General features: G+C 37.9%; 1 protein-coding gene and 1 non-coding gene across 34 annotated transcripts in view; one reads left to right on the top strand and one right to left on the bottom strand.

Moving 5' to 3' along the window:
• Positions 1-2,890: 2,890 nt before the first annotated feature.
• Positions 2,891-23,853, top strand: part of Slmap (sarcolemma associated protein) — a 147,266-nt gene continuing 126,303 nt past the window's right edge. For 31 of the 33 annotated variants that reach the window (XM_047530320.1, XM_047530322.1, XM_047530311.1 and 28 more), the window contains exons 1-2: positions 2,891-2,968; positions 3,171-4,466. In XM_047530320.1, coding sequence (XP_047386276.1) covers positions 4,269-4,466 — 198 coding nt within the window. In that variant the 5' untranslated portion in view covers positions 2,891-2,968; positions 3,171-4,268. Of the gene's footprint in view, positions 3,070-3,170; positions 4,467-23,853 lie in introns of all 33 variants that reach the window. The other 2 variants (XM_047530287.1, XM_047530288.1) reach the window with 2 other exon arrangements.
• On the bottom strand, positions 12,347-12,454 carry LOC124969633 (U6 spliceosomal RNA). Its single transcript, XR_007106006.1, has one exon. It is a non-coding gene; the product is annotated as a U6 spliceosomal RNA (small nuclear RNA).

Here is a 23,853-nt window from a genome sequence, read left to right as displayed (position 1 = left end):
CACTTGAATCACTGCTATTGGTCTAAACTTATGCAAATTAGGATTTGGAAGAAGTACCAATGCTACTGGTTCAAATTTATGCTAATTAGGGTTTGGTAATGTACTAATGCTATGGTCCAAATTTATGCTAATTAGGGTTTGGAAATATACTGACACTATTGGTCAACTCTTGAATTCCAACTTCCATTCAGGACTGCCCCATTCTATTTTCTCACCAAGATCAGGAAGTAGGAGGTTAAGGTCCTCTGATGGTCTATGCTTGCAGATTCTGGGCTGCAGTGCTGTGTGGAGTGGGCTTCTGCAGTGGGCATCCACACTGTGCCCAGGCCTGGCTGCTGAAGGGTGACAGGTTGACATGTCTTGGCTCATCTTGGTGGTTTGCTGCCCCTTAGGCCTACCATGCCTGTGTGGTGGGCTCCATGCAGCTGCTGGCTATGCTTGCTGCTGGTGCTCCAACCCACTCCAACCCACTCCAGCTGCCACTCTGCCATTCCACTGCTCCGCTGCTGCTTCTTGGCAGGGACCAGTAGGTCAGCTGCATGACTTGGCAGTTGGGGAACCATATCATTCTCCCCTCTGAAGACCTCTTCAGAGGGGATTTTTAGGGGAAACGATCAATGACTGTTCTGGCTACTACTTTTAGGGGAAACGATCAATGACTGTTCTGGCTACTTCTGGCTGAAAGGGGGCACTGAAGTGGGGAACGGCAGTCAGGGTCTTCCTACAGAGGCCTAAGTGCCCTGAGTAGAAGGAAAGCTTGGTTTTGGATTCCAGGTATAAGGTCATTTGGAGCTTGTGAACCTTGCACATCAGTGCAATCCAGAGGTCCATGGTGGTGGTTGGTAGATGACAGGACTAGGCATACATAGGACAGAGATCTTAACAACAATAAACAAGTAAACAACTAGCACAAAAGCAATCAATTATTAGCCAATCCCTGGAAATCATGAAGACAAGTAACTGATTAAAGCTTAAGGTGGGGTCTAACACTAACTCAAATATTTGCCAAATTGATGAAGTCTTTCTTTCTTTCTTTCTTGTTTTAAATATTTTTTGGTTGTCAATGGATTTTTAATTTTATTTATTTATATATAGTGCTGAGGATCAAACCCAGGGCTTCACATATGCTGGGCAAGAGCTTTACCACTGAGCCACAACTCCAGCCCAGATGAAGTCTTTCTTTTCCACATTTTTTTATTGGTGCATTATAGTTGTACATACTGATGGAATTTGTTGTTAAATATTTGTACACGCACACAATATACCAATTTAATTTAGCCAATATCACTTCCTGATGAAGAATCTTAAAAGAAGTATGTCTTGGGACTGAGGGTGTAGCTGGGAAACAAGCATCAGCCTAGCAAGCATGGTGGCCCTGGGTTTGGTCCCCAGCCCATTAAAAAAAAAAAAGAGCAAAGTACAAAAGTACCTAAGGTATTAAGCCTATTATCTCCAGACTCATTTTGTGCCATTTCTACTAATCATTAGTAATTTTTTCATTGATGCATCAAATATTATTTAGACCCTGTGCCAGGCACATTGGTGTGCAGCTTTAAACAGTCTCATTTCTTTTCTTGCTACTTCTCTTACTGGAAACTTAGGAAAGCATTCAGCAAATACCTTATTTATTGCGGTTCTCCTATCTTCCTTCATTCAGTTGGGTTACCTTTCCCAGAACGTGTTCCTAATCCCTTTAGCACCCACTGCTTGCTTCTATCTCAGCTCTGATTACATCAAAGTGAAGTTATCTCTATTTGTATTTGTCACCGTCCCCGCCCCTCATCTCTAACCAACAACACCTGCTATGCTCTCAGAGGGAAAGGATTGAGGTTTTGTTTACCTACGTCACCAGCACCCAGCACAAAACCTAGGTTGGGGCTAAAATCCTACAAATAGGTATTCTAATAAATAATAACTACTGTTTATTGAGCAACATGGTTTAACATCTTGAAGTCTGTCTACAACAAATGAGTTAAGTATTATTATACTTAAGTATTAAGTTAAGTATTATTATACTTATAAAAGAGCAATAGAGGCTTGAAAACGTTGAGAAACTTCCCCAAGGTTACACTGCGGTGGAACCTATAGTTACAGGAATCCAAATGAAGCAAACATTGATGCTAAATGATAGAGTCTTCCTATTTTTTCTTGAAGTTTTCATTTAGTTTTTGCCAAGTCTTCTTCTTTAGACTAATAACTCCTTATCTACCTTAAGACTGTGAATAAGGCAATACTCCATTTTTTCACATTGGCAATTAGTCGACCCCCCTCTGAAAGCAACAAGAAAAACTGTCTCACTCTTTCGCGGTAGAATCCACGAAAGAGTCCTGGGGAACACAGTAGGTGCAATAAGAAGGAGAGTCATTCGAAATTAAAGATGGGAACTAAAAAAGACCTTTTCTTCCGTACGAAACACAACGAAGAATTCAGGAAAAGGTCCATCTCATGTTCTTAAATCCTGAGACTTGTGGAATTTGGGGGTTCACCCCTAAGGCGACTGAGGGTGACTGTGTTGCCCACAACTAAGATGGCTGCTGATGAATATTACCATTAACTGACTCTGTCCTCTTTGCTAGTTAGTATTTTCAGTGATAGATGCACTGAAGAAATTTAGTAAAAGTTGTTACCTTCTTACTAAGAAGGTAAAACAGAAAGTAGGTACAGTTCACTTATGAAATTTTCAACCACTCAAATTCTTCCTTGCCCTCAACCAAAATGGTCGTCAAGGTTTTCCGTAGGTTTGAAGCCTTCAGCCCTTAACTAAGATGGCACCCAGAGTTTAGTTAAAAATTAGTTTGCCCTCTTTTTGCCCTCGACCAACATGGCTTCCGCAGCGTCGTTCACGTGACATCCCCGGACTACGGCACGAGAGAGGGGGTAGGAGGGCCCTTGAAAAGGGTGCGCGTTCCCGTGGCGGTGCACCGGGTAGGTTTCAGTCAGAGTCACTATGGCGGCCGGCGCTGGCAAGGTAAGCTGAGGCGGCGGCGACCGGAGGAAGGCAGGACCGGTCGTGGCGTTCTTGCTCCAAATCTCCGCAGCCTTCTTGCGGAGAGAACCGCCCAGGTCGTGGTCAGCGGCGGGACTGGCGGGGTCTGGCTGAGGGGGGCGAGGGCTGAGACCAGCGGGCACCGGCTCCTGACGGCCGTTCGTTTTGATGTTTTTCTCACCAGGTCGGAAAGTTTCCTGCCTCGTCGGGTACAGCCTGAGCTTGCCCCACTGGCCGCGAGTGGTGGAGGCTGTGGCGGACCCAACCCGGGGCCTCCAGGCCTCTCCCTCAATCTCCGGGCCAGTCTCCCTCCCCCACCTCCTCGTCCTCCGGGAGCTGCGGCTGCGGTCCCTGAGATGCGACCCTCCCGGGGGCAACCCTAAGGGGAAGCGGCCCATGTGCTGAGCGGCAGCTGGGAGCCCAGGCGTCCAAGAACCAACTTCCCGCCGGCCCGGTCGCTCAAGCCTCCCTGGGGTAGCGCCTCGCTCGGTCCGCACCGGCCTGCTGTGCCGGGTCCCCGCCCTGGTCGCGGGGACGTCCGCCAGGTGCCGGGGAGTCCCAACTCGACTGCTACCCGAGCCCTTGCCGGCCTCCACCCCTCGCGCTGAGGACCGCCGCCTCGGCTCGTGCCTGGCCGGGACCCCTGCCCACTCCCGGGCGGCCTCCGCGCAGCAGTGGCAATGCAGACTGTCCGGCTAGCCCTCTAGACCCCCTCGCCCGTCGCCTTCGCCTCTCCACCCCCGAGGCTCTTGAGCACCGGCGGTGGCTGCCCAGAGGTGCTTGGCTACACTTCTCTTTGGCCTCAGAGGACCTTCCTGGCCACACCGTACCGACCCTTCCTTCATGCTGCAGTGCTGCAACGTTTCCGCCACCGAGGGGGAGAAGCGGCCGCGATCTCAAACAAAACACAAGAATTGGTGTGTGACTCATCTGCTTGGATACCTCCAGTCCCCAAACTGTCTTCCAGGAGTTTTCTTGGCCGAAGCTGCCCGATGTTTGAGCCTTTTCTTCCCAGGGAAGATGAACTGAAAGATGCCAGTTGGGGACTTTTTGTGATCTGGGCGCTGCTGTGTTTTAAAGGAGGTGATGGGACTTGGCGCTTGCTTGTCTTCCCACCCAAGTGAAGAGATGTTGATGTTCACTGGTTATGCTTAGACAATGTGCAGTTTGTTTTAATTTAAAATTTTGGGGGGGATAGGGGCATAGGCTTGTGAAGAGCATTCCGAATCTGGAGGAACTCCTCGTTGTCCCTGGTAGGAGAGACACCCCCAGTCTGTCCTCGATGCCGTCTGCCTTGGCCATCTTCACTTGCCGCCCGAACTCGCACCCTTTTCAGGAGCGTCATGTCTACCTGGATGAGCCCATCAAGATTGGCCGCTCAGTGGCACGCTGTCGACCAGCACAGAATAATGCCACCTTTGATTGCAAAGTGCTGTCAAGGAACCATGCTCTGGTCTGGTTTGATCACAAGACAGGCAAGGTAATTTCACCACATTGTCTAACAATCTTTTCCTTTCTCTTTGCTCTAAGAGCCATAATGTATGCAGGATTCCAGGGTTTGCATCCCCAGGACACTGTCAGCAAGGCCATGGAACCAATTTTTTTGTGTGCCTGATTCTAGTGGAAATTTAATTGAGGTGGTTGAATGAAAACAGAGAAGATATTGTAATTAAATGCCTCAGGAGGGCGATGGCATCTTGATAACATGGTCATTCCCAGTGAAATCCCAAACCCTAATTCGTTTGGAAAACTAGATAGTGAAATTTGGCATCTTGCTTTCAGTCTTTTTAGAAAGGTGAATCTGCACTTCAGTGCTTGATTAAGCAAGCAGCAGTTCCCAAAGCAATTCGGGAAATTTGGCCGGTATTACTCTGGGGCTCAAGTGTCCCTGTGGTGAAATGTAGTTAACACAGCTTTTAGTTGAGTTCAGATAAGGGCCGCTCTAGTAAGGATAATTGCATGTGTAAACTTAATGTTTTTCAGAGGTCTGATACACATTTACTTTTGAAGGAATAATTTGCAATAATCAAAGCAACTTTATTAAGTGTGAACAACTGTAAATTTTTGTTTTCAGAGTTTTGTTTACAAGTTGGGTAAGAACATATACCTATTACTTTTGAAAATCACTTTTTAATGTTCCCTGCAGCACTTATTAAATACATAATGCTTTCTTACAGGGTGATATAGTAAAACATTAGTGTTAGGAAATTTGCTTATTTTCTGAAATTATTTCAAATGCTATCATTTATAGCATTACTTAAATATAATAGAATGAATTTGGTGCTTTTCATTTTAAGTGTAACCATTTTGGCATTTTTATGTTGGCACTGTAATTAATGTATGTGTATGCTTTTAATTTAAGAAGTCAAAAGAGTAAGATCCTTTCACTTTTTAAAGACTCTTTTATCTTGTGTGGGTGGTGTATACCAGAATTCATCTTTGTGCCTAAACCTAAAGTTTTTATTTGAACTACTGAATCAATTCCAACTTAAAGTAAGTTATGTAAGACTATTAGGAATATCTCAGGTTTCATCTCCTGACTTTTTGCCCCGTCTTTGAGTTAAATGATTAAGTCTTTTTTAAAAGAATGTAAGTCTTCAAGAGTAGTTTTTTGAAATGAAAGAAACATGAACCTCAAAAGGAAGAGAGAAAATACTTCTGTAGCTACTGACTTAGAGAGTTATTATATAAATTATCTTTTAAATAGAGGAGGAAGAGATTGCCCAAGTGCTGTGTGCTTGCATAATACCTATAACCTACTCTGTGTAGGATGAAAACTGAAAAATTATGTTAATTTTTTTGTATTAACACCAAACTGCTCATTTACCTGTGAAACAGACTCCTTTTTCCCCCTGGAAGCTAAAGTTTGGGTGCTTCAAACAAAGACTTCGTAGATTTTGTAATCCTTTAAAATGAGTGTTCTTGGAGCTCATCTTTCCAGCTATTGAACTGAAGTATCAGTTTACTAGTGTCTTAATTGAACCGGCTTTTACATTTTTGCCTTTTTATGTCCCTGGACAACAGTTTGGTTCAACCTAATCATGATGATAACAGGTTTGCTCACAGTGTATACTGCTAAATATACTATTAAATATACTTTCTTTGATTCAACAATCAAAGGACACTAAAATTTTTCTTTTTTTAAGTAGTGTTGCATGCACAGTGCTTTCCATGGCTACACCAAAACCCTCATAGTAGGTTAATTTGAGATGACTATGAATAGATCAATAGGGACTGGGGAATAGATTGTTCAGTGGTAGAGCACTAGCTTAGCATGCTTGAGACCATGAGTTCATTTCCCCAGCACCACAAAAACAAACAAACAAACAAAAACCCAAATATTTTGGGATGACTTAAGAATATATCAGTATTGAGTAGTTATGAATTTAGACACCATGTTAAAATTTTAAATGGAATTAGTTATTTTGAAAAACTTTTTATCTTTTGGCTGGGAATGTAGCTTAGAAGTAGAGTGCTTGCCTATCATGTGCAAGGCCTGGGCTTGATCCCCAGTAACACACACACACACAGAAAAACCTTATCTTTGAAGGATAGACTTGCTTTTATTTCTATCATTTTCCCTGTTTCTTTCTTTTGGCTTATTAGCTAAAATAGCATTCAGAATATGAGGCAATTAATGTGTAGATAGAACTATTAACTATTGTACCACATAGTCTAGTTAAAATAATAACCTGTCAGATCTTGCCATGCTTTCAAGTTGTTTTAGGAATTTAAAAGTTTTGGTTTGGATAGATAGGTTTTTATTGATCATCTGTTATGTGCCAGACACTGGGAGATATTGAAGAAAACCACACCTGTTTGACCAAACATCATTTACTGTTTTGGATATGAAATTTGTAGTTTGGAGATTTCTGCTATAATCAGCTAATTACAAAATTCCCCAGGCCTAATATATATCCCCAGTAAATTCCTTTATATAACACAAGAATCTTCTCCTATAGGTATCATTTCAAAGAAGTTTGTTGTTAAACAAACATTTTAAACATTTCTTCTAAGCTCCCCCCAACCCCAACTGGTCCCAGGATCTTGGAGTATTAAGCAGAAGCCTACCACTGAGCTTTATCTCCAGCCCCCCAACCCCCCTCCTATTGTTTTGAGGATTGAGATAATTATGTAAATCACTTAGCACCCTGTGCCTGGCTCTTATTAAGGGCTCAGTACTTAGCAAGGAGGGTGTTTGTGGGAGAACAGGGAATCCTCTTGACAGAATAGCACTTTGCAATTTGCTGTTGTGCTGTGGAGTCTTAGGAAGGTAATGAAAAATTATTTTTCGTTAATGTAATACATGTAGAAATAATTTTAAAAACAGAAACTAATAAAGTTGATAACTTTGTCTAAATAGACATTTTGCCTGGTGGGGTGGGAAATTGGATTAATGTGCCCTTTGGTTGACTTTCAATTTGTGGGTAACTTGGGAGGTCTATTAAAAGCTGCAAGAAATAATAAACCCTTGAAACTTTTTTGATTATTCAAATAACATTCATTATAGAAAACTGACAAAATGTAGGCAGATGGAAATCTAGGTGACACTTTTTAAAGCTAAATTCATGGAACGTTTCATTGTATTTAAACCTGCATGTTGGAGGATGACAGGTTTGCCACAAAGTGGTGATTTTAATAATTTTTCCCAAATCATCGTCTCAGGGATTAACAATTGTCCTGTTTGGATGCTGGCTCTGTGTATCATCCTTCACTCCATTTTGGAGTTCAAACTCTTTAAGTTGGGCAACAAAACAATTATTCGTCCTTCAGTTGACTCAGAAGTACTCATGATCAAGCAAATCTACTTATAGGGTAGTTACACAGAAGGAGATGGTGAATAGACTTGGGATTTGGATGACCTCTTTTGATTTGAGCACTTTGGGCACTAGTGACAGGCTAGTGGTTGACAAGGTAGTCTACCACAGTCTCATTATAATTTACTTTGTAGTACTGGCCATTCTCACTTTGTATATGTTTGAGCACCTGTTCTGTCATGATCTGTTTTAGGGAAGGATGGTGGTGAGGGGGGAGGAAATGGCAACTCCTAAGAAGTGATTATTCCTTCTTTCTAGGAGCTTATTATATATTATATTGAGTGATTATTCCTTCTTTCTAGGAGCCTATTATATATTATATTTCTAGGAGCTTATTATATATTATATTGAGAGGGTGATTGTTCACCTTGAAAACAGTTGATTGAGATGTTAATATATATGTTTAAACCATAAGTAAGTGATGGAGTGGATAAATAAAAGTAAAGATTTTTTCAGTTGTTTTTGTTTTCAGGGGATGTGGTTGGAATAAAACAAAAGGAGAAAATTTTGAATCAGCTTGGCATCTTCCCATTGCTGAGGAAACTGATTTTATTGCATTGGAGTGTTCTTTTGGAGAGATGTGGGTAAACATCCATTCTATATGATGTTGTTTTTATGTTTGTGCCTTTATAATTAACTATCAGACCCTGGAGGAGAGGGACTCTACCTTATGTGTCTGTTTCCTACTATTTTGTATAAAGTAGATGTTGAGTAAATAAAGTTGAGTAGTGTGGTGCCGGGTTGCACAGTGCCTTCATTACCAAGCTAAGAATGTGGACCCTTTGTTTTATTTAGTAGAGGCCGAGGAGAGTTCTGAGTAGAGCACTGATACTAAAACCACCATTTAAGAAAGAATGGTCAAGTACAGTATGTACAGAGTGATCTGGAACAAGGAAAAATGAGTGTTTAACCAACACTTGTGCACTATGTACCAGGCCCTGTTAATGTTTTACATGTGCCAGGAGCAGTGATACAGGCCTGTAATCCCCACAACTTGGGAGGCTGAGGCAGGAAGATCACAAGTGAGGAACCAGCCTCAGCAACTTAGCAAGACCTATCTCAAAAGAAAAACTTAAAAAGGGAGGTGGATATAGCTTAGTGATAGAGCACTCCTGAGTTCAGTTCCAGGAATCCAAACAAAACAAGACAAAAAGATTCAACTAAGTGCTTTACCTGTTAACTTATTTATTTAATCTTCAATTCTCTGAGGCAGGTGCTTACTTTTCCCACACGAATATGAGGAAATTGAGGCACAGAGAAATTAGGTTAGGTTAACTTGCCCAAGTTCACATAGCTAGTAAATGGTAGAACTGAGATTTGAGCCCAGATATTTTTATTCTTGATTCTAGAGCCCAAGTTCATAACAAAGGTCATTCTAAAGCTTTGTAATATTTTAGCTAAGATGTGATTTTGTAAGGGCAGTTGGAATAAAAAGATTAATTGACAAAGAGTGTTAAATTGCCCATTAGAACTTCAGCAAAGAGAGAAACTGTAGGATCTAAAGATTTTATTGACCTTACTACTCTGTGTGTGTGTGTGTGTGACTGCAGATTGAACCCAGGGTTTTGCTTATGCTAGGCAAAGTGGCCACTCAGTTAAAAACCCCAGTCCTTACACCTTAGAATTTTTAATAAAGGGCAGACTATAGATAGTCAGTCAAAGAAAGGAGCTTTGGGTGGGAGAAATTTCTTAAGCAAAGGCAAGAAGGAGGAATGATAAGGCATGTTCCAATGACATTGCAAGAAGTCTTTGCAAAAGAAGAAACAAAGATTGTTTCTTTCCTTTATCTTTACATGTCTAAACATGACATGCCAGGTAAGCACTCCACCACTGAGCTACAACACCAGCCCTGTTGGTTTTTTGAGACAGGCTTTCACTAAGTTGCATAGGACCTCACTAAGTTGCTGTGGTTGACTTCAAACTCATATCGTCCTGCGTCAGCATCCCTAGCCGCTGGGATTACAGGCATGTACAACCATGCTTGGCCTGACTGTTTTTGAGACTGGCCTCAAACTTGCAGTCCTTCTGCCTCAGCTTCTGGAGTTGCTGGGATCACAGGCATGCACCACTGTGCCCTCAGTGTTACTTTTTACAATAGTGGAAAATGGATGAACTATTTTCTTTGTTATTTCAAGTTGTTAAAAGTGTGGGTGGTGGGCTGAGGATGTAGCTCAATGGTAGAATGCTTGCCTAGTATTCTCAGGCCTGGGGTTTAATCCCTAGTTCTATTAAAAAAAAAAAAAATGTATGAGTGTTGTGTGGCGCATACCTGTAATCCCAGCTATTTAGGAGACTGAGGCAGGAAGATCACAAGTTCAAGGCCTACCTGGGCAAGTTAGCAAGACCCTGTCACAAAACAAAATGGGCAGGAGAGATAGCTCAATGACAGAGCACTTGCCTAGTGTGTGCAAGGCCCTGAATTCCATCCCTGCCACTGGGTGGGGGAAAATATACATATGTAGAATTTTATGGGTGCATACACTTAAGCCTTTTTTCCCCCCCATTTACTTATTTGACTTTACTCCTTAGGTTAAATTCACTCTAGCTTTTCAGGCTCTTATTTGGTTTTCTTAAGTGGTATTTATGTTAGAGATTAGTATCCATTCTCTTTGGTAAATAGAGAGGAGAGTGTCTGTCATTTTGGGTTTAAGTGAAAAGATTGTGAGATTGATTCTTAATGTATGTTGGTTACTTGATGCTTATTTGAATCAAGAAAAAGGTTGGCATTTATTAGCTGCTGAAATGTTGTCAGTACTCTCTCCTTTCCTGGGTACTGCACTTCTGTTACTGGTACTTCAGGTAGACAATTAACACCCCTGCTCAGAAATCTTGGTTGTTTCCTATTAATTTTTAACATTAAAATCTGGTTCTCATTTCCTTTTTTTTCCTCTCAGCTTTATCTTTTATTACAGTTTTTCCTTTATCCCAAATTCTGTACCAATTCTCTGCTTGTGCTTACTATTTCTACAAATGCCATTTGCTGTTTTCCCTTCCAGAATGGCCTCTCTCCTTCATTCCTTGAGGCTTTGTTCCAATGTGAAACTTTTCTTTTCTCCCACTAACTGGAGAATTAATTGCTTCTTTCTTTATATTCCTATAGAATTTTATATATAATTTCATTATAGGACATAGACAACAAAATAACCATGATGCTAATGTACTTTTCCCTGAGGCAAACACTTGAGAACAAAGGAGTGAGTACTATAAAAAATTTGAATGAAGGAAATATGAACAATGGAGCAGTTGTATTTCTACAAGCCCCTAGAAGGTCAGAAGGTCATTCAAGTTCTCAATTTGACATCATGGACTCAATTACCAATATATAGTCTTTGTATAAATCATTTCTTATTGAGAATAGTAATGTTCAAGACACTTTGCTAAGTGTTTTGGGGTATAGGTAATCATGTGGTTTATATTAGTATTGAGCATATATATATATATATATATATATATATATAAAATACAGAATAATACTTTTTTGGGGGAAGTTTTAAAGTATTCAAGATGTTTCTTATTTTATTTGATCTCTTTAACACTCTTAGAAAGTAAGAACACTATGGTCTGACTCTTTTTATCCAAAAAGAGTTTGATGTTTAGAGGTTATTTGCACAAGTTCATTTAGTAGTAATTAAAGATGTTAAAACTGGAATCTAGATTCTTCTCCCCAAAATAAAAACCAAGTACTGGACATTTATTCTGAACTCTCTCCTCCTGTACTGGGGATTGAACCCAGGGATACTTTATCACAAAACTACCTTCCTAGTCCTTTTTATTTTTTATTTTGAGACAGGTTGATAGGGGCAGGGAGTAATGGGGAGAGTGATTGTTAATTTTATGTGTCAACTTGGCTAGGCTGTGATATCTAGTTTTTGGTTAAATACCAGTCTAGATGTTGCTGTGAAGGTATTTCTTAGATGTGATTAACATTTATAGCAGTAAACTTTGAGTAAAGTATATTTCCTCTGTAATGTGAGCAACCTCTTCTAATCAGTTGAATCCCTTAGGAGAAAAGACTGAGACCCCCTCACCTCTGCCCCCCCAAAAGGAATTCTGTCTCTAGGGAACCATTGGTTAAGACTGCAGTAGCAGCTCTTCCCTGACTCTCCAGCCTGACAATGTGGATTTCATACTTGCCAGGTTCCATAGTCACATGAACCAATTTCTTTAATCTATGTGTGTGTGTGCACATACACATACTATTGGTTCTTCTTTTCCAGAACCTGACTGATACAAAGAAAGAGTGCTAAATGGGTACAGGTTTCTTTTTAGGGTGATGAAAATGGAAAATCAACTATGGATAGTTGTGTAACTCTAAATTGTTTATTTTATTTACACACTCATAAATATATTTATTTACATTTGTTTTGTAATACTGGTGTTTGAGCCTGGGTCCTTGCACATGCTAGGCAAATGCCCTCCACTGAGCTACATCCTTGGCCCTTTTTTTTTTTTCTTTGATATTTTCCATTGTCCCTAGCACAAAATCATTCTGTGCGATTTTTTTTTTTTTTAAATTGTAAACAAATGGGATACATGTTGTTTCTCTGTTATGGAACGCTTCACGAATTTGCGTGTCATCCTTGCGCAGGGGCCATGCTAATCTTCTCTGTAATCGTTCCAATTTTAGTATATGTGCTGCCGAAGCAAGCACATCCTTGGCCCTTTTTAAAAATTTTCTTTTGAGGCAGAATCTCTCTAAATTGCCCAGGCTAGTCTTGAATTTGTGAATCTCCTTCCTCAGGCTACCAAATAGCTGGAATTACAGGTGTGTGCCACAATACCGGGCTTGAGTTATATACTTTAACTAGGAAATTGTATGATAGGCAAATTATATCTCAAGAAAGCCCTTATAAAATAAGGAACATTTGATGGAGTAATTTAGTGAAAGCAGATTATGGCAAAGGAATGGAAGAGAATGAGCAAGTGTTGATATGTGGATTAATTCAGCATCTTTTGCAGTATAATTTGATTTTTGTCTCTGTTCTTGTGATTGTCTTTCTCTTGGACCTTTAACAAATTTAGTAGATGGAGTATTTCCAATTTAAATATATTTGTAATTTGCTACAATTTTGGTATTATTCAGAAGTTGTAATGCTAGAGTGTTAATGTGGGCATTGAAAAATGATTGAAAAGATGAGTTTAAAATTCTGTTCTGAACTTAGGGAGTGTAAGATAGTAATTTTACTCACCAATGAATTTTTGAGGCATGCAGCCTTATAGAGGATGGTAAAATATTATTAGAATGAATGATGCTGTTGTTTTTTGAGGGGAAGGTTAAGGGGCAAGGGGAATTGAACCCAGGAGCACTTTACTACTGACTACATCCTCAGCCCTTTTTATTTTGAGACAGTGTCTTAATAAGTTGCTTAGAGTCTCGCTGAGTTGCTGAGGCTGGCTTCAAACTTGTGATCCTCCTGCTTTAGTCTCCCAAATTGCTGGTATTATTGGTGTGTGCCACTGCACCTAGTGAATGATGCTGTTTTTGTTTTTGTGGTGTTGTGGATTGAACCCAGGGCCTTGTGCATGTGAGGCAAGCACTCTACCAACTGAGCTATATCCCCAGCCTGGTGATGCTGTTTTGATTAGTAGAAAGTATTCATTTAACTTGTAGTTGAACTTAAACTGGGACCATTATACATTCTAGTCTAATATTTGTGTCTAAATCTTGCAGTGCTATGTAGTGTCCAGTAGGGAGCCCTGTAAAAATATAATTATAATTAAAATAAATTGAACAATACAAGTATCTGAATCATTGTTTCCATGGATCTAGAAGTGATGTGTTTCTTCCCCCAGGAATGGGGGCAGAAAGTGTGGGAGGAATGAAGAAAGCTTCACAGAGAAAGTTGTTTTTAAGCCACTGTTTGAAAAGTAGGGTTTTGCTAGCTGGATTAAAAAGAGCAGTCATTCTAGCCTGAGGCAGTAGCATGAGTTTAAGGCAGAAAAGCCTGAAAGAGAATGATCTGGGAAATGCAAACCCAGAAGTTAACAGAGTTGGGGAGGGGAAATAGAACTGATGTTAAGTGTCTGAGGTACCTGAACATGGCCTGATTGGGGGCAGAGTAGTTAAATTTTTTGGAGTTGGTCTATCTGAGTTGGAATCGTGGCTCTATTTCTTGCCAGATGAGTGATCTTGGGGAGTCTTTGTGCTTCATTTTCCCCTCATCTGTTAAAAATAGTCTAGGGCTGGGAATATAACTCAGCCATAGAGTCCTTACCTGGCATGCTCAAGGTCCTGGGTTCAATTCCCAACCCCTCAAAAAACAAACTAAAAGTGAAAGAAGTAGAATTCAGCTCACAAGGCTGTTGTAAAGTTTTAATAAGAATTCATGTAAAGCACTTAACAGGATATCTGGAACATGATAGGTACTTAATAACTTGTGGTATTATAATTTTTCTTTGTTTTAATTGTTTGCACAAAATATTTATATGCTTATTTTCTGTAAGAGTACTTTTACATTGTTAAAAATTTTCTTCTTTGAATATCTGTCTTTAGAGTCTCCTAAACTGAGTAAATTCTTTTGCATGAAACTTTTGAATGTGTTAAAGAAAGTCTTTTAATAATACCTGTTATTCAGTACTCATAGTTTATATGGTTTCACTCTAAAAGCAGGAAAAATCAGTAACATGCTTGGTCTCTTACTTGAAGGTATGAAATTAGAAGAGTTCAGTAAACTAAAAGACAAGAATCTAGTCAGGAAACATGTAACAAAGACTGTAATGCCATATCAGGCAAGGAGTATTAATAATGAAGGCATTAAGATGTTACTTCATGTGCTGGGGCTGTAGCACAGTGGTGGAGCTCTTGCCTAGCACGTGTGAGGTGCTGAGTTCGAACCTCAGCACCACATAAAAATAAATGAATAAAATGGGGGTATTGTGTCCATATACGATAAAAAAAAAAGATGTTACTTCAGTCTTCAAGGAGTTTATAGTTTAATTGGGAAACTAAAGCAAACTGCCATTAAAAGTTAGGGAAGAATTAAGTTCTAAATTGAACTAAGAGCACTATGTGATCAAGATAGGAATAGTTTATTTGTCTAGAAAGGGGCACTGGAATTAGAACCTGAAAGTTGAAAATAGATAATAACAGATACCTTTGGTATATAAAAGCCTTGCATTAAAAAACATAAAAGCAGAGTGATGATCAGAAGGCAATTGAGTCTAGAAGAGCCACACATCAGTTGCAATTTTAGTTGTATATCATAGATGCTATCTGTAGCTGATTTAAGAAGTAGAGCAGTATATTGAAAGGACACAATTCTTCAAAGGGTAGGGATCTAGATTTGGAAACTAGATGCTAGATCCATAGCTAAAATTATGTCACAGAAGTGGTCTGGTGTAGAGATGGCTACTGCATTCCTTGACCATTAGGTAACGCTATTATAATGTAACATTTAGAATGGGATGATTCCTTTGGCACTGTAGTCATTGATACTTCTAGAAAGTGTGCATTGTTGCTTCTACTCTGCCACCAATCATGTTTCTTTGTGGCACTAACTCTTCATGTAGTGTCAGAGGCTGAGATGTTTGATTGGCTGAGCCTAGGTTATATGTCCTGACTTAGTGTTAGTCAGCTGCCACTGTAACAAAGACCTGAGATAAATTAATATATAAGGAAGGAAAGTTTTATTTTTGACTCACGGTTTCAGAGGTTTCAGTCTATGGTCACTTGGCCCTGTTGCCTTTGGGCCTGTACTGTCCAGAGAGCATATTATGGCAGAGCATATGGCAGAGGAAGCTGCTTACCTCAAGGAGGCTAGGAAGCAAAAAGAGAGACAAGAGGAATCAGGTCCCAATATTTCCTTCAAAGGGCATGCTCCCAGTGATTTAACTTTGACTAGGTCCTAACCTCTTAAAGGTTCCATCATCTCCTAATAGTGCCACAGACTGTCAACCAAACCTTTAACACATGGGCATTTGGAGACATTTAAGATCCAAACTATAACACTACTACTGTAGAACTACTATATGATCCAGCTATCTCACTATTGATTATATATCCAAAGGAACGGAAATATGTGTTTTGAGGAGAGATCTGCTTTTGCAGGTTTATTGGAGCACTCTTCAGTTGTCCTCATTTGTAAAAGTAGTCTGGCACTGGGAATACAGACAGTAAGTACATGACATTTCAGTTTCTAGTTGGGAGTAGGCTTTGCTTCCCACCAGGTTGGTTAATTATTCAGTCATATCCAAGGAGTTCAGATTCTGGCATCTAGGAAGATGACCATTTTTTTCTTCAAGCAGAGTTTGTGTGTTATGGAACCCTGCAACTGGATTGACCAGCTGGGTTAGGTTAAATAAATTTGTTTCATTTTGAGAAGGTTGTAGAGGGATGTGGTTAGTGGAGCAATAGGACAAAAACCTTTAGGAAACTAAGACACAAATTTTGGGGTAAGAATCTTGGAGTTGCAACTATGGGGAAAGCTATGCTTCCCTGTAATCCATCTAGGTAATCCTAATAACTTAACCTAGTATGTTTTAAGGTGAGTTGTGAAATACCCATCTGATTTAGCATGCTGACTTCCTATAGGATGATTAGAAAATGAGAAATATTGGATTCATAGATATAGTGAGTTGAATAGGTAAGACTTGAAGACATTACAAAATATGATGTCTTATTTTCAATATTATTTCTTTCTTGGCATATTAAAAGATTACACTTATATACATTGTTTTGAGGTGTATTTTTGGTCAATTACTTTAAACTTTATAATAAATTCATTTGAATACCATTTTTGATATTGTTAGAAGTATAGACTTAATACTTTGAATGAAAACTGAGAAGTTGCCTGGCATGATGACTTGTATTAAAGGCAGGTATGAAGTGATAGGACCTACTTCAGAATATCAATATGAAATGTATTTTCTTAAATTTTTTTTTTGTGGTGCTGGGGATTTGAACCCAGGTCCTTGTGCTTGCAAGGCAAGCACTCTACCGACTGAGCTATCTTCCCAGCCCATGAAATGTATTTTGAAACAAAATTTACATAGTAGTTCTGGTCTTGCAATTTTAGATTGATACTGAGATTTGTTCATAATTCTAAGTATGTAGAGGCAGAATTTTCAGATGAGCATCAGGTATGTTTATTGGCATTATACTTGATTTTTTTTTTTATTGATACATAGTAATTGTACATCTGTATGGGGTACATTGTGACATTTCAATACAAGTAATACACGTATACAGTGTGTAATGATTGGATCAGGGTAATTGGCATATCCATCACTTCAGACATTTATCATTTCTTTGTATTGCAGGAATATCCAAAATTCTCTTAATTAGGTATTCTGAAATATTTGATTAATTGTTGTCAACCATATGTATTCTACTGTGGTATATAGGACATTTAAAAGTCATTCTTCCTATGCATCTGTACCCCTGTACTTACTAATCATCCTCTCTCTCTCTCTCTCTCTCTCTACCTCCCTACATCTTTCCCAGCCTCTGGGACTTCTTTGAGATTAGCATTTTAGCTCCCACATGTAAACAAGAACACATAGTGTTCGTCTTTCTGTGCCTGACTTCTTTCCCTTAACATGATGATGTCCTCTTGTTCCATCCATGTTGCTGCAAATGACAGCCTGTCATTCTTTTTTTCTGTTTGAATAATTCTCCTCTGTGTGTGTATATCAATCACATTTTCTTTACCCATTCATCCATTAGTGGACATCTAGCAACCTATTGTCGATTGTGAATAGTGCAGCAATAAGCTTGTGAATGTAGATTTCCTTGACACACTGATTTCAGTTCTATTGGATATATATGCAGTAGTGGGGTATCTGGATCATAGTATTTTTATTTTTTTGAGGAACCTCCTTGTTCGTTTCCATTCCTACCAGCAATGTGAGTTCCTCTTTTTCCCCATTCTTACCTGTATTGTTTTTTGTTATTTTGCTTTTGTTATCTGTGCTTTTGGGTTCATATTAAATTTTTTTCTGCCCAGACTAATGTCCTGAAGCATTTCCCCTATGTTTTCTTCTTGTAGTTTCATAACTTTGAGTCTTAGATTTAAGTTTTTGATCCATTTTGAGTTGATTATACTTGGTATTAGTAGTTCTTTTTTCTACCTCTCCCTTGTTTGAGAATTGTGTCCAATCACAGAATTCTCATTTGTGTGATTTGGCCGTAGCTATTTTGAAAGATAGAACAACATAGGCAAACTATTCTAATAGTGTGTGAGAAAGTGATTAAAAACCATTTTAAGTGGTGGTATTGCTAAAATTAGTCATTATTGCCTCTTCCTTTTACAAATCTTTATTATTATTGCTTTATCACATAGCAGTATGAATGTTCAGGTGCACTAAGGAAATTACATACTTTATTAATATTGAAAAATATTTTCTTGATTGGCTGCTGTATCGTAGGACTGCTATTCTGTGTTTCATACACAAATATGCGCTTGCATGCTCACACACAAACACATACAAAGTGTTTATTTTTTATATATAAGTCCTGTTGCAAAAATATTATTCCCCAAATCAAATATTTGTAGTGTTGATAATCTGAATGTTAGGGCTGGTGAAGAAAAAGCTTGTTTCAAGTTTAGCCACTTTCACATGATTTACTGGAAGAGATTATTCTTTCTTCTTTTGGAAATGAATGCCATAGCTCTGTTTTATGACTGTGTAGTACTCTGATAATAGTAGCAATTAATTCTGTTCTCTAATTCATCTAACCCGTCAACTTTTATGTGTGTGTTATGCTGGGCCTCACACATGCTAAGTACATGCTTTACCTCTAAGCTATATTCTCAAACATTACTTTTGAATTTCCTGGTTGTCTGCATAAAACTGGGTAAATCTGAGTTATGTGTGGTCCTGAGCCAATCAGGCACACAACATAAAAATTTTATATCATTTAACATTATTATTCTTGTTATAGTTCCCATTTTCTGTTGCTATCTTATGCAAGGTTTTTTTTTTTTTTTTAAATAGCTCTTTTTTTTTTTTTTTTTTTAGTTGACAATGAACCCATATGCAAGGTTTTATACTAATTCATACCTTGTGGGTTTTTATCATTGATTCTTAAGTATGGATGTGTTTCAGACAAGTTCTGAATTTTGGTTATTCTGAATCAGAATAATATACATATTTTTAGTTGTAGGTGGACATGATACCTTTATTTTTATGTGGTGTTGAGGATCGAACTCAGGGCTTCACGTGTGCTAGGCAGGCACTCTACCACTGAGCTACAGCCCCAGCCCCTGTGTTGATTTCTTTTGAATGTTAAACCAACTTAGCATTCTTTGAATCAATTTCATTTGCTTATCATATATTACTTTTTTTAATATAGAGACATACTCTTTTAAAAATTATTTATGTATTTTTTAGATATTGATAGACCTTTATTTTATTCATTTATGTATATATGGTGCTGAGAATCAAACCCAGTGCCTCACACATGCTAGGCAAGCGTTCCACCACTGAACCACAACCCAGCCCACATGTATTACTTTTTGATGTGTTGTTGAAATTGATTTGCTTGTATTAGGGATTTTTTCATATCTGTTCATGAAGGATTAGTCTTAAATGCTTGTGAGAATTCATCAAATGAAACTACATGGAACTGTTTTGTGGAAAGTTTCAAATTTTAAGTTAAATTTCTTTAATAGATACAGGGTTTTTCAGGTTATTTCTTCTTGTGTTCATATTGGTGTTTTGTGTCTTTCAAGGAATTTGCCTTCTTTCCTTTTTTTTTTTGTAATACCAGGAATTGAACCCAGGGTTATTCTACCACTGAACCACAAACTCCAGCCTGTGTTTTTGGGTTTGTTTGTTTGTTTGTTTGTTTTTGAGATAGGACCTTGCTAAGTTGCTGAGGCTGGCCTCAAAGTTGTGAACCTCCTTTCTCATCCTTCTAAGTCACTGGGATTCCAGACATGTTCCATCATGCTTGCCTATTTTATCTTAATTATTGATTTTATTGGCATAAAATTCATATTCTTTTAGTGTTTATAGAATCTCAATGTCACTTTTTTGTTCCAAATATTTGTAATTGTATCTTTTCATCTTTATATACATGGTTGCCACCATACCCCAATTATATAATTATTTTGACAGAATTTAATGCTAAACTTGAATATAAACCTAATAGCTCAGCAGTTTTATGCCTAGGTATATACTCTAGGATGTGTGTGTGTGTTACTGGGATCTAACCTAGAACTTTGAAAAAATTTTTATATCAGCATCAGGAGACATATCCAAGCATGTTTGTAGTAGATTTTCATAGTAGTAATAAAATAAAATAATCTAAAATGTTCATTGACAGGAATATGTAAATTTGTTAATTTACACAATGTATAGGAGTGAACATGAATGAATACTAGCTGCATGTGTATCATTGTAGATCATTTTAGAAATGTTGAATGAAAAGAATAAGTTACAAAGGAATATTTATACTATAATGCTATTTTATATATATTTTAAAATCATAGTACTTATCTATCTTTTTCTACATATTTATAGTAATAGAATGATAAATGTATTTTCCTGTGGGGAAGGCAAAAAGTTAATATAAAAATAACAATTATACATGTTATATGTTTTAAATTATTGCTAAATATGTACTTACTTGTCATATCTGAAAATACTTGAAGCAGGCACTTGTTATTTATAGCTTAGAAGCAGAAAAATTTTAACTTACCAAAGTCACACTGCTAATAGTAACAGTCTTTATAATCAACTCCAAGTGGTCATCTCAAGTCTGTACTTTTAACAAGTAAACCCTACTGCTTGCCCTGATGGAGAATAGAAAGGGACTTTTCAAGCTGAGTGTTGGGTGAATAAATTGTTTTAATGATTTCTGATTTTTTTTTTCTTTTTTTGAGGCACTGAGTCTCCCATTTTTACTGCCATTTAAATTCTTTTTAAAAAAATTTTAAAATTTTTAGTTGTAGATGGACACAATACCTTTTACATTATTTATTTTATTTATTTACGTGGTGCTGAGAATTGAACCCAGTGCCTCATGCGTGCAAGGCAGGCAGGCGGTCTACCACTGAGCCACAATCCCAGCCCCATTTAAATTTTTTTTTATTATCTTTTTCATCTTTTGGATAGTGTGCATTTATAAACAAAGCTTTACTTTTTATACTTTTCATACTTTAATATTATGACCTTATATTTAAACAGTTAAAATGTTTTGTTACTGTGACTGAGCTTTCTGGTATCATTTACTTAAAAAATAAGAGAAGTCAGTGTTTTTATGTGGTCAAAGTATTTATTTTTATTTTTATCTCCAGTACTGGGAATTGAACCCAGGACTTTACGCATGCTAGGCGAGCACTCTACAGAAAACACTTTTCTTTTAAGATAGGTCTTACTAAGTTGTTGAGGCTGGCCTTGAACTGGAGATCTTCCTGTCTCTGCCTGAGAGCTGGGATTACAGGTGTACACAATTGCACCCAACTCTTTTTTATCTTTTAAAAACTTTACTAAAAAAAAAAAATTTACTAAAAAATTTATTTGCAAAATGAATATGTAACTTTTTTATGTGTTTTTTTTATTTAGTCTTAGTGCTTTAGAACAAGAATTGTATGAGTGTTTAGGAGAATTACAAACATTGAGGTTCACTTTGTACTGTTAGTTTAATGTTAAAATTTCTATTCGTATCACTTTATATGGTTTTTAATGAATATATAATTATAGGATAAAATGATAGCAAGATTCAGCAATCATAAGCATGTACTTGGTTTTAGAAAATTTGAGGTACATCTCTTAATCTATATAAAATTTAAAACTCATTTTATGATAGGTTAGGAATTATACCAGTCATAATGATGTAATAGTTTCCCTGAAATTCTGAGGAATTTAGTCATTGTATTTTTTGTTCAGGTAAGAATTTACACCTTTTGCATCCAAATCTTTAAAAAAAATTTTTTTGTACTAGGTATGGAACCCAGGGTCTTGAGAGTGCTAAAGCAACCACTCCACCACTGAGCTACATCATCAGCCTTTTTTTAACAAAATATTTTATTTTCGAGACAGGATCTCATTTAAGTTGCCCAGGCTGACCTCAAACTTGTGATCCTGCCACAGCTGTGAATAGGTGTGTGCCACCACACCCATTCCAAATCAGTTTTGGATGGAAGATTTTCCAAAGTGTTCAAGCACTTCCTTATTATCATAAAAAGAATAAAGGGTATAATTTAATCTTTTCTTAGTGACCAAGTTGTATTTACTAATAGAATTATACACATAGGGGCATGAGAGATTTTATATATATATATATATTTTTTTTTCCCCCAGCTTTAAAAGACTTTAGATTATTGTGTTTTAAAATTATCAATATATGTGTTTATGTTTTTGTTCTTCTGGATTATTGTTTTTCCTGTCAGTCATTCCTATGTTCCTATATTCCTATTTATGAACAAAATAACTAAACATATGTATCTTTTTAAAAAAAATTTTTGTAGTTGTAGATGGACAGCATGCCTTTATTTTATTTATTTTTGTATGTGGTGCTAAGGATCGAACCCAGTGCTTTTTTTTGTTTGTTTTTTAATAAGGATGTAAATTTTTTTTTATTCTTTTTTTTTATTGTAAACAAATGGGATACATGTTATTTCTCTGTTTGTACATGGAGTAAAGGCATACCATTTGTGTAATCAAATTTACATAGGGTAATGTTGTTTGATTCATTCTGTTATTTTTTCCCTCCCCCCCACCCCTCTTTTCCCTCTATACAGTCCTTCCTTCCTCCATTCTTGCCCCCCTCCCTAACCCTAACCCTAACCTTAACCCTAACCCCTCCTCCCCCTTTATGTGTCATCATCTGCTTATCAGCGAGATCATTCGTCCTTTGGTTTTTTGAGATTGGCTTATCTCACTTAGCATGATATTCTCCAGTTTCATCCATTTGCCTGCAAATGCCATAATTTTATCATTCTTTATGGCTGAGTAATATTCCATTGTATGTATATACTACAGTTTCTTTATCCATTCATCAGTTGAAGGACATCTAGGTTGGTTCCACAATCTTGCCATTGTGAATTGAGCAGCTATGAACATTGATGTGGCTGCATCTCTGTAGTATGCTGATTTTAAGTCCTTTGGGTATAGGCCAAGGAGTAGGATAGCTGGGTCAAATGGTGGTTCCATTCCAAGTTTTCTAAGGAATCTCCACATTGCTTTCCAGAGTGGCTGCACTAATTTGCAGCCCCACCAGCAATGTATGAGTGTACCTTTTTCCCCACATCCTTGCCAACACCTGTTGTTGCTTGTATTCTTGATAATCGCCATTCTAATTGGGGTGAGATGGAATCTTAGGGTGGTTTTGATTTGCATTTCTCTTATTACTAGAGATGTGGAACATTTTTTCATATGTTTTTTGATTGCTTGTAGATCTTCTTCTGTGAAGTGTCTGTTCATTTCCTTAGCCCATTTGTTGATTGGGTTATTTGTATTCTTGGTGTAGAGTTTTTTGAGTTCTTTATAGATTCTGGAGATTAGTGCTCTATCTGAAGTATGATTGGCAAAGATTTTCTCCCACTCTGTAGGCTCTTTGTTTGCATTGCTGATAGTTTCCTTTGCTGAGAGAAAGCTTTTTAGTGTGAATCTATCCCAGTTATTGATTCTTGCTTTTATTTCTTGCGCTATGGGAGTCCTGTTGAGGAAGTCTGGTCCTAAGCCTACATGTTGAAGATCTGGACCTACCTTTTCTTCTATAATCTGCAGGGTCTCTGGTCTGATTCTGAGGTCCTTAATCCATTTTGAGTTGAGTGTCGTGCATGGTGAGAGATATGGAACCCAGTGCTTTTCATATGCTAGGCAAGTGCTCTGCCACTGAGCCCCAGCCCCAGCCCTTAAACATTTATATCTAAATACAAAATTACATTAAAGCTTCTTCTCAGAAAGGACTTTTGTCACTTTGACTTGCATTTCATTGACTAAAGTGTGATATGTGATCATCCCTGTTGGAATTGATCTGAGAAGTATAATTAATACTCATGTAGGAAAAAGCAGTAGAATAATTGAATAAGGTAATGCATTCTCTCACATTCAGCTTTGTTCCCAACTTCTCAAGCAAAAGTTATGTAGCATTGGTAGCTA

Source organism: Sciurus carolinensis, chromosome 17 (genome assembly GCF_902686445.1).
Source record: "Sciurus carolinensis chromosome 17, mSciCar1.2, whole genome shotgun sequence".
NCBI classification, from domain to species: Eukaryota; Metazoa; Chordata; class Mammalia; order Rodentia; family Sciuridae; genus Sciurus; species Sciurus carolinensis.
Note: the sequence above shows the minus strand (reverse complement) of the source record. Positions and strands in the feature narration are given on the sequence as shown.